This window comes from Falco biarmicus, chromosome 6 (genome assembly GCF_023638135.1).
Source record: "Falco biarmicus isolate bFalBia1 chromosome 6, bFalBia1.pri, whole genome shotgun sequence".
Lineage (NCBI taxonomy): Eukaryota > Metazoa > Chordata > Aves > Falconiformes > Falconidae > Falco > Falco biarmicus.
Window position 1 is genome coordinate 44,882,756 of NC_079293.1, and position 10,823 is coordinate 44,893,578.

A 10,823-nucleotide genomic window follows, 5' to 3' on the forward strand; every position below is an offset into this window, starting at 1 on the left:
TAACAGTGACATTCTTCCCTCTGGTTTCCTTAATCATTGTAGTGTAAGAAAGAAGAAAGAGCATTGTTGTAACTGTCTCATCTAGTTCAGTCTCTGTCACTGGTGGCCATCATTTTGCAGCATCTGTGCTAATTACAGTCTGGTGTATTTGCTTCCAAGATTCCTGTTTGATAAATAGGATGTCTGATTTGCCTAGGATTGCAGTCTCTGGAGTTCTAGGTGTTTCCATGACCCCTGGAGTGCTGTCCTCTCGGAGGGTTCCGTATCTGACCTTTAGGGGACAGGTCATTGCTATGTGCCAGTGGGCTACAGTTCTCCTAATCCCCATTGTGCTTTCAATGTCATTCCATGTTATCAAAGTGGCACAATGATTTGAGACAGAAACGCTAAAAGAAAGAAAGCATTGCAAGTGAGCCTAGCATAACTGTCCTCCATATGCACAGAAGTGTATAATCTTTATCTACACATTGTTAAAACTTACACCTTATTTTGTTGATGTGAATAACTGAGAAGAGAGTAAACTAGCAAGTAAGGAGGTTAGTAACTGGGACTCACGGTGTTTCAGACAGACAAAGCAAGTAGGTGCTGTGGGACAAATTACCGCTTACTTTTTCATCAACTTTTGGTTTTAATACACTCCTTCCCAGTCAGCAGCTGTAAGGTTTTCTTTACTGTCTGTGCTTTCCTTTCGCAAAGTGAGCCTAGGCGAGGCGCTCAGTCGTGCAGCCCAGCCACAGTGCACCGTCCCTTCTCCCACCTGGGACCTGCCCCAGGCTCAGTGCACTCCTAAGCAGTAGCAGCCCAGTGATTATTGGAAAGACGGCACACAAGCCAAACACATCGACGTCTAATCTGTTCTCCCAAAACCATCCTTTCCCAGAAATCCTTCAAAAGCCTAGCTAGAAATTTCAAGTTTGGAAAGCAGACCAATTGTGCCAGAAAATTCTCTGCTGAGCTGCGGTTAGATATTCTGGGGGGAGAGCATTTCTAACATAGCCATCAGAACCCTGTTTTAGCACCGCAGCAACTGCTTGAATGGCATATCAAGCAGAGGCCCTCACCAATTCATACGTCACATTTAACCACAGTGACATACATTTACTTCCATTTAAAACTGCGGAGAAGTAGGTATGTGCTGCAGCTCAGCTGCATGCGATTGAAACGCAGGGCCTCCCCGCGTAGTTCCAGGAAATGAGTTTGCTGTATCTGTGACAGCCATCGTGTTCACACAGCCCTAGAGCAGCAGAACTCGGTGTGGGGTTTTTCCACTGCAAGCATTAGCTGGGCAAGGCCACGGTTACACTTGCCTGCAGCAGTCCTGCGCTGGCTCCACTGGGTCACGTCTCCCTGCCAGTTCCCTGAGGGTGCTGGGCTCCCGGCAGTTTCATCCAGCAGCAGTGGAGCAGTGATGGGGAGCAAGCCTCTGCATCGCACCCACCAAAATGGCAGGGCACTGGAGAGAGCATCAGTCCAAAAATCTCTTCTGAGGTGGAGAATGCCTTTAGGATCATTTTGTCTAAATATGGCAATCCAAGGGGTTTTGAGCCACAAAGTATAAAAACCACTTTTCCCTATGGTTTGGATTGCTGCAATGAGTAATGCTGGTTTCTTAGTTTGGGGAAAAAAAAAAAAAAAGTGAGAGTGCAGAAAGTAATAGTAAATATTCATCACCTGGTAACCCAAAAGAATTTAATTTTATTCATCCATATCTGCGTACCAATTTAGTCTTAACTCAAGGCATGAGCAGGCAGCACTGGGAGGTTGGGTTACTGTATAGTACGTTCTTTTTCGTAATTTAAAAGAATGCCAAAGCAAACACAGTTTAAAAAAAAATAACCCTAAAAAGTAAATGGTGTAGTTTGTTGCCCTCCATATGGTTAGCTGTCTCAAAGGTCATAAAACGGGGGTCCTTTGGTGGGACAGCTGGGTTTATGTAGCATATGCAGATTGTTATTTTGGCTTTAAGCCAGATCTACCTAATTTTTCCACTTTGCTTCTATGATGAGGAGAGGTGGTTAAGGTGACTTCAAGGGGCAGTTCTGTGATTTCATTCATATTCATATTAAAGAGCCTTTTAAAAGTATTTAAGATTTTAAACCAGTCTAAATAAAATTCAAGTGCCAAAAAAGCAAAGTTCACTTGTTTTATCGAAAGGCTGAGCCTGCAGCCAGGCTCAGCCCCTGTTTGCACCATCTGACAACCAGCACCTCACAACTATTCATGCACTGCACTTGCAGATGATGATACTGTGAAGCAAACCAAGAGAAGCCAGAAAATCTACATTGCTCCTGTAGCCTTCCAGATTGTGGCTGCTTCTGTCTGTTTGCATGCATACATCTATAGATGTAGGTGTGTGCATAGAGCAAAGAATTGCACACATCCAGGAATACCCTGTGCCATGACTGCTGCAAATTCAGAGAAGTGTATTTTGCTGCTTTCTGGCTGCCCACCGTGAGGCTGGCGTGCAGCACCTGGCTGCTTTGGCAGATGGGGTGCCAGCAGGCTGCTCCCTGCCTGGCACACCACCCCTCTGGCTGGTCCTGCCCCACACTGACCACCAACCCCCCAGGAAAACAGTCCAGTGCTTTTCACCTTGTCATCCTTGGCAGCACTCCTGGGCTGAACACAAGTGCCTCTCTCTGCTGGGAGGAGCAGCCACCGAAGAGAGCTGGAGCTGTAAGAAGTGGCTTTTCCTGCTTAAAGTCCTGGAGGGATCATATAAGTAAAGAGCTTTTTCCAGCGACGTAAATGGAGTTTTCTGTAACAGAAATAACCTATGTAAAATAAAAATGAAGTTGGCAAGCAGTATAAAGGCTTAAGCTTAATAAGTGCAATATTTAGTAGTGTATATTTGCTGCTGAGTTTGTAAAGAAAACCAGACTGCAGAGCTGGCGGGAGCTACCAGCTAAGTGCCAGAAAGAGGAATGTCTTGAAGTGTTCAATAATCATAAGGGAGCGTTTGCCTTCTCACCGCGGACAGACTGAGTACAGTGTCCTTCCTGGAGTGTAGTCATCTAATACCCACCAACGGCAACTTGAACAACTGACTGGGAATCTTTAAAAAGATGAGACATTTCTTAGTCTATTCCAGTCTATGGGTATAGAGAGAGAGTAAGCTCTTGGGGAGCCCAAGTATTTTCAGCAAAAATATTTCACGCCCTTCACTAGCTACAGGTAGTGCTTTCTATGCTAATATCTATTTTAAATGCAAGCGTTTCATGATCCTTCCTCTGTACCTTTTCTTAGCTAGACAGCACGTTAAAGATTGCTTCTTTAATTCAGTTTTTTATATTATAATCATTTTACTCCTATCTAAATAGAACTATGCAAATTGATAAACTGTGAATAGTCAGTAACTATAGAGCATACATCACCATACATCAGTGTAATTAACAAAGAACTCTATGAAGTTGTTGAATTACTTATATATATATATGAGTAGAGACAAGACTTCAGTGTAAAGAATTACGAAGTTTGGTGTAAAAGCTCTATTTCATTACAGAACAGCATATTTTAATTGTTACCAGCTAATGAAAACCATTCTTTCTACGTTTCAAATTACCCTGCTGTAACTGGTAAGCAAAACTGAGAGGGAGAATACCTCTTTCAGATACAACTTTTTTCTCCTGTACCAGATGTGCGTGATGCAATGTAGTCAAATGAATATGAGAATGTCCAGCTCAGCAGCAGCACTTGCTGTCTCATGTAGTATTATTAAAATGAATAGTTCTCGGCTGTTTTTCTTTAATTCCTTTACTCTGAAGTAGGAAAATGTGCGTCCATTGTCTGAAAATTAGTATCTGTTTATTTGTCTGGATATCATAAGCTATATGAACATTAATCTTTTAGAATTTATAGAAGGCAGTTCATGTTCACATAGCTGTGCTCTGCCCTTCTGTTGTACTTTTCAAGATGTAAAATCTTGCAAATACCAACTTTTTGTCTAAAGATCATTGCTGGTGTGTTTGCTAGCTGGACTTACTAATCTTTTATTACCTCTTGAAATAAATGGGTTTGCCTTTGCTTAAAATTCCTCTCTGCTCTAAAAACTTTCTCTTCGTTACTTCTTTTGGGTGAGCATATTGCTTGTGGAATACTAGGAACCATCAATCCATTGCTTAGTCTTACCTGTAAGCGATTGTGAAGCCCTGTTTCTCTGTAGAGCTGTGAAGCATGTGTTTAGCTTTGCTGGCAAGTGCTTCAGAAGACCCCAGTTAGGACTGCTCATGTGAGCAAAACTCTGCCCTTGATAAAATCCTATTTTGATTTAGGATCTCCATCTGGAAGTAAGAGTGGTCACTGCCACTGGGACGCAATTAGAAACATGAAATGTTCTTTGTTGTCTGCTTCCTTCTTGTAAGGTTTTTCTTTGCTGTGCTTCATAGCCTGACCCTTTAGAATTCCTCCAACCTGAAGCAATGTCTGACAATAAGAATTAGGTTTCCATATCAAAATCCAGCTCTTCTTCACTGCAACAGTTCATGTATGTAGTCAAGTGGAATATAGGGATTTCTGTTTGGCATTTGAGGCAATGCAAATAAAGGATATAAATACTAAGGAAAGAATGAGCAGCAGAAGCCAAGACATTATCCTGGAACAAAAACAAACAAACCAACCAGTTCTCATGCAGACCTTGCTGTTGTAGCAAAGAGCAAGGAAGTGAGGTAAGGACTGACAAGATTAAAATTAGTCTGTTGGCTTTATAGTCATGGAAAATGGCCTTCAGATGTCCCCTAGTCAAATGGCTTCCCTCAGGAGAGAATCAATTAATCTGCTCTTAAAATCCTCCAGAGATACAGGTTTTGTAACTTGTGTGCTGTACTGCAGTGCCTAACCATCCTTGGAATTAAACAGGTTTTTTGCTATTGTCTAACTGGCATCTCCTTGCTTTTATGCAAGACGGTTCATCTTGCCATGTCTGGACCCAGGTGTACTCTGAGGCTATTACAGTCATGTCCATGGGCACCACGCTCTCTCAGAGTAACACCTAAGGCTTACTGGATTGGAGCCCTAGCTTTCAGAAAACTTGATTATAGAAGCTACTAGTTCATCAGTGTAACATTCATCACTACTTCTAAAGAAAGTTGCGGTTGTTAGGGGGGTTGCAGTGATGCTACAGGTCAGTACTTTCAGCTTTTTCTGTTCTGTTTTTCACAGCTCATTTTCAGTTACATTTCTGTCTTGGAGAAGAAGAAAATACTTAGGATGCTTTGACAGCCAGTTGCCATCTGGTAGAAAACAGCAAAATGATTGCCTTGAGTGTTTGCTTTATGCCTTGTTCAAATACATTAATCTCCGGTGGTACAATAATCTGTTGAGAGAGGAGACAAAGAGGCAATTCAATATTTTTGTTAGTAGCTCTAATTTTTTATCAACAATAAAGGTGATTCTATTTCAGTTTACCAAAGCAAAAGTTGTAAAAAAGTCAGGTGAAGAAAAGCATACTGAAATCTTCCAATTCCAGGGCACAACAGGAAGATGAATCTATAATTAACAGGTATAACAGGATGAGAGAGTCAGCAGGCACAGTCAGTCTTGGGGTGTCATGTGGTGATGCCAACAATGCTCCATTGTTAGCATGAGATAGATTCAGCTCGTTAAGTACCTGTTTAGATTTGAACAATAATAAAGCACAACTGGGACGTGATGTAGTATGCCACATAGGAAATTACATAGGTAAGGCCATGCCTTAATCTTTTTTTTTAAAAAAAAAAGAAAGTTTAGGTCTGATCTCATTAATGAGCACCCACCATGTTGCTTGTTTTTGGTGTTTCTTTACAGAACATAGGAAACTTGGCAATCTGACTGTGACAGTGAAAAAGACCGTCCCCTCTCCAGAAGCAATACAGATCCTCTACCAGCGCATGAGATATGAATATGAGTTTTATTACTATGTCAAAGAACAGTTCCACCTGCTAAAGCGCAAGTTTGGACTGAAGTCTCCTATCAGGAAACCACGTCCCAGACCCGAGTTCTTTATTCCTTCTCCCCTGGAAACAGAGGAACCGATAGACGATGAGGAAGAAGATGACGAAAAGTGGCTAGAGGATATCTATAAAAGGTGATGGATGGAAGAGCTATCCTTTCTCTTCTGGTGACCCCTGCAGCTTTCTTAAGATTTTTTTAATTATTATTAAAAGTATTTCCTTAAGGAACTATGTTATGCGCAGCAGCATTTGAAACGGAACAGAAGAAACCATTCCCACATGCTGAGGCCATCAGGAGATACCTGGTTTTGCAGGTTTGATTCATTATACGATGTTGACTCTATAGCGTCCTTGCTATAGCATAGTTCAAGAGAGAAGTATCTACTGTCTATCACAAAATAACTTTTGGAGTAAAAAATAGTCCTCTGGGAACCTGCAAAACATAGAAGAATAGATTAGACAGTCTTGAAAAGTAAATTTTACAGACTCTCATCTCTTTTTCTCCAGAAACAAGTGTTTATTGCATAACACTGTGGCACTAACTACGGCAGTGTGAACTACAGACGGTGAGCCATTTGGGAAAGGTGCCTCTTTCTGCCCAGAGCACACCAGTATCCTGCTGGTACTGTCAGAGCCATCGCTGTGTCTGTGCACATCCAAGGATAGCAGGCTCAGAAAGGGGCTCGTAATGGCTTCTGAATTATCGTGTGTGGGAGGAGTGAGGCTGCTATTCTAGCAAATTAATATTAGTGGACTTAAGGCAAGTTATAGGAACAAGATGTTTGCGGTAAACCCTTCTAGAGTGGAAAAAGTTACCAGGTCAGTGAATGGCAACAACAGATGAAAAGTGCAAGGCAGGGTTACCTCAATGGTAAGAGTTTTGCTTATGCAGTTGAGTATGTTTCTATTAAACACTGAAGGTAAAAGTGCAGCATGCAGTTTTTATGTTCAGGAAGGTTGTTTTTAGATTTTTATTCTTATAGGTCACAAATCCAAAGAGATACAGAAAAAGTTACTCGTTAAACTTCCATGATCGGGAACTCCTATGAAGCATGATCAGTATTTCTGCAATTGCAGAATTTAGTTGTTCACATCTGAAGCTGAATGCAGCTGCCCTACTAATGCAAACAGCAGACACCCGCTTCTAGCGTGGCTAAAAGTAAAATTAACAATATGGACATACACGACTTCTTTAGTTGAAATATTTTTGAATGATTAAACAAAGAGAAGCAGGTATGCTCTGTGAAACCAAAGCTGATTCAGTGATGCATTGTTAAGAGAGTCACTGTGAAAGTTGCCCTTGTTAATCACTACATTCTCAGCAAACACTAGAAAGGGGATGGGTGGAGGCTGGGAGGGGAAAGGAATAGCTCCAGCTCATGACATGGTGTGTCTGCAAGGTGTGTGTCCCCAGGGTTCCCTGTGACATGCAGGCTTGCCAGCTATTCAACAGCCTGCCGGGACTGGTGGTGCGGAAGTGACAGACCTGCAGGCAGCGATGGGCAGAGCTATTTGGCCATCTGCTCCGTAGCAGATTAAGGGTGATCTGGGGGGTCTTGATGAGGCCTTGGCCTCTTGCACACTGTTGTTGCCAGAGCAAGGTGGACTACTGGAGGATAATAGCAATTAATTCCTGTCCTAGAGCACAGGAAAGAAGCAGGGCCAAGGAGCTGCAGCTCCTTGCCAGGATGAGTCCCAGCAACACTTTAGCGGCAATGCACCTCTGTCCAACTCACGTCATTTCTCAAATACCTACCGGGCAATTTTTCTTCCTATTCTATGGCTGCCTCAGCAGTGTGTCTGCTGTCTGCAAGGTCATACTTCAGTTTGCAATAACAAGCAAAAGTTATTTTGTGATGGACAAGGCATATAAACTCGGACTAAGCTCGAATTTGCTTTCCAAGGGTTTCCTCTTCCACGAGCCTGCTGAGAGCCAGTAAACATTATGGCCCATCTCCATCACCAGTCAGTCTTTACTGTACCTACACGCAGAAAACAAAAATAAAGGAGTGCACTCATGTTAAGACAAGATGCTTGTAAATTACAGAAAATAATACATAGAAGATTCTGTTCTCGTTATTAACGTCCCAGGTTAGTGGTAGCAATGCGCTGCCACGAGGGATCATGTTAAAGAAAGCTGAAAATGGCACAGATAACAACTAACATATTAGCTAAAATATGAATCTGCTGCATTGTATATTTTAAGTGGTTTCTATGAAATTACATTGGAAGAGTAATGATTAGTTTACACACTGTGGAGTTGTTATATATTGGAAAGAAAACTAATATTCTCGCTTTCCTGAAATTCTGTTTGAATCCTTTTTGCCAGTGTTGTAACAGAATAATCAGTCACGTAACACATTCACCCTTCCTGCAAGTTCACTGCCGCTTACCATAAAGTCTATTTTTATCTGTTTATTTAATGGTATCTTCAGCCATCACTACTTATAACCTAAATACAAAACCTGTTTAATGATTTACGCGCTAGGTTTTAATGTTGTATTTTTTGTAACAATCAACCTGGCCTCTCTTCCTTGAATGGTACTTCATACATTTATCTGCCACATAGCATCTAAGATTCCTGGTCCTATGGCCTGTTTGTCTGTCATGAAATATATTTTACTTAATTGTTAAAAGGTACATTTTAAGCCGGTTAATCTTTGACTTATTTATTGAAACTTTTCAGCACATTCCAAATTCTAAGTTGCTCAGGAAGAAATTGATTTAAGTGGTTATATTTTGATCTGATGAATATTTCTTATTCCAAAAAGAAAATCATTGTTTGTAAGCCTTTAGCCCACGACAGCTTTGTAGGAAGTGCCATGCATGTGCTTGTAAATCTTTGTGGGGGGAAAAAGGCGGGTGCTTGACATGTATGAAAATAAGAAAACATATGTGTACATTAGCTTAGCTATAAATGAAAGCAACGTATGTTTTGGGATGAAATATTCTTTAACTTATTCGCTACCATCTCCTGAAATAGAAATAAGCCATATGACTCTTTATTTTTCAGTCCAGTGATGTTTAAAAATAAAACTTGTGCATTTCTTCCTAGCACCATAGCCCGCTTGCTTACGCTAGTTTTCTTGCCTGGGTACAGTGGCTGTAGGTAAGAGGACGGAGTTGCACCTAGCAGAGCAGGGCTGGATATGGCACAGCTTATCACCTGCTACTCGTACTTGAGCAGCGAGGTGGGGGCAGGTTGTTCCTGGGTTATTCTATGTCCTGAACGGTCTGGAGGTGTGAGAGTCAAGTCAGAATTATTTTACTCACCTGAGATGTGCAGTAAGTACCCTGAAGTACCTTGTCTCGTGTGCTTTGTGGCTGCGAAGTAAAAAGAAGTTTTATCCAGGAGAAAAACAGCTTGGTCCCCATACGCTGCATTTTACTAGACGTGGTATTCGATGGCCAGGCGTAAAAGCTCCAGTAGTCCAGAGTGATGCTGTAATGCAAGTGAAACATCAGTGCTTTAACACTAAAGAGAGAATCAACCATTGTTAAAATGCAGGATTCTGGAAAAAAATAAATTTTAGTCTTAAGTTCCAAGTGACAGTGACAAATGGTGCAGGTTTTTGTTCCTGTTTAATTTACTTCTTTTCCACATAAACTGCGCTGATGATACAAGGCTAAGTCTGAGTATCTGAAGTGTTCTCTACTTAAATGTGGAGAAGTAGCTCGGCAGAACTGAAGGTATGTAAAATTGATGGTGTATTTGAAGCATTTCAGTTCCTTTGCAATTCTTTATCATTGGACCTTTGATGAATTGTTTGAATGTTATAATATAGAATGGTATGTAGTATCATAAAGATACAAACAAAATCACAAATTTTAAACACTGGAGAACAGATCTGTGCATTCCAGACAATGAATTCTTCCTCCTTTCAATACTTGATGTAATAAAAATATTTCATGTAAAGTGGATTTTTTGGCTTACAAACTGCATGCCAACTTGGGTCCTCTTATCAAACAAAAAAACATAGTCCACCAAAGAATAAAACTCTACGTCATCTAAAAAAAATAAAGGTCTGTGATTCCCAGTTAAGGGGTAATGGTTCTCTGATCTTTCCTTCCATTTTAAGAAAGGGAACATCTGTGACATTAGACCGTGGCCTAAAACAACACAGCAACATTTTTGAGAGCTGGAATACTGTAATACAATACCACAGCATTCCTTCTGTTTTATTTTTAAGGAATCGGCCTTTATTGCAGAGTTCAGCAAACATGTAAAACACTGTTGATCAATCTGCTTGCATAAGCCAGGACCAGAGAAAAGAACTGAGCGTTGTTACATGTAGACCTCTATACACAGACTCCACGGGAAAAACAAGAAGGGTGTTACCAAGCCTTGGAAGTGCCTGTCCGGTGGTGTTGGGATCACCACGACCACTTTTTGCAGCCTGTCCCAAGAGAGTGTTTGCAAAGCCAGGCTCTGCTTAGGTGCCCGCAGGTACGGTGTGAAGGGTGCTCGAGGGCAGTTCCGTGAGAAATGGCTATTGGAGGGCGAAAAAATCCCCTGCAACATGTTCAAGTGGATGGAAAGGATCTTATTTTGAAGGCCAGAAGTTAAATCTCAACCAGCATAAATCAGTTGCTGATGTCTCACAACTGAAAAACTGTCATACTTTTTTTTTCAGTTTGCGCAGAAGTGGAATTGCATGCCAAGCTACAGCGTGAAGGGAGTGTCAAAGCTCAGTTGTAAGCTTTAGAAAATAGGTGTGTGTAATGGAAGCACCGGCACACCGTAATAGTTGTGTCCCAGCACCAGCGTCTGATGCTGTCATACTGGAAGAGCCAGGAGGTGGAGTGGAAGGTTGTTCTGGGGATGGGGGAAGGGGGAAGGTTTTCTGCACGTACACATTGAGCCTTTCAGATATCGTAAGATGGTAAGATTTGACC

At 41.5% G+C, this 10,823-nt stretch overlaps 1 protein-coding gene across 1 annotated transcript in view; it reads left to right on the top strand.

The window, feature by feature from the left end:
- Positions 1–9,848, top strand: part of UST (uronyl 2-sulfotransferase) — a 166,402-nt gene extending 156,554 nt beyond the window's left edge. The window contains exon 8 of the mRNA XM_056344173.1: positions 5,782–9,848. Coding sequence (XP_056200148.1) covers positions 5,782–6,065 — 284 coding nt within the window. The 3' untranslated portion in view covers positions 6,066–9,848. The remainder of the gene's footprint in view (positions 1–5,781) is intronic.
- Positions 9,849–10,823: the final 975 nt, after the last annotated feature.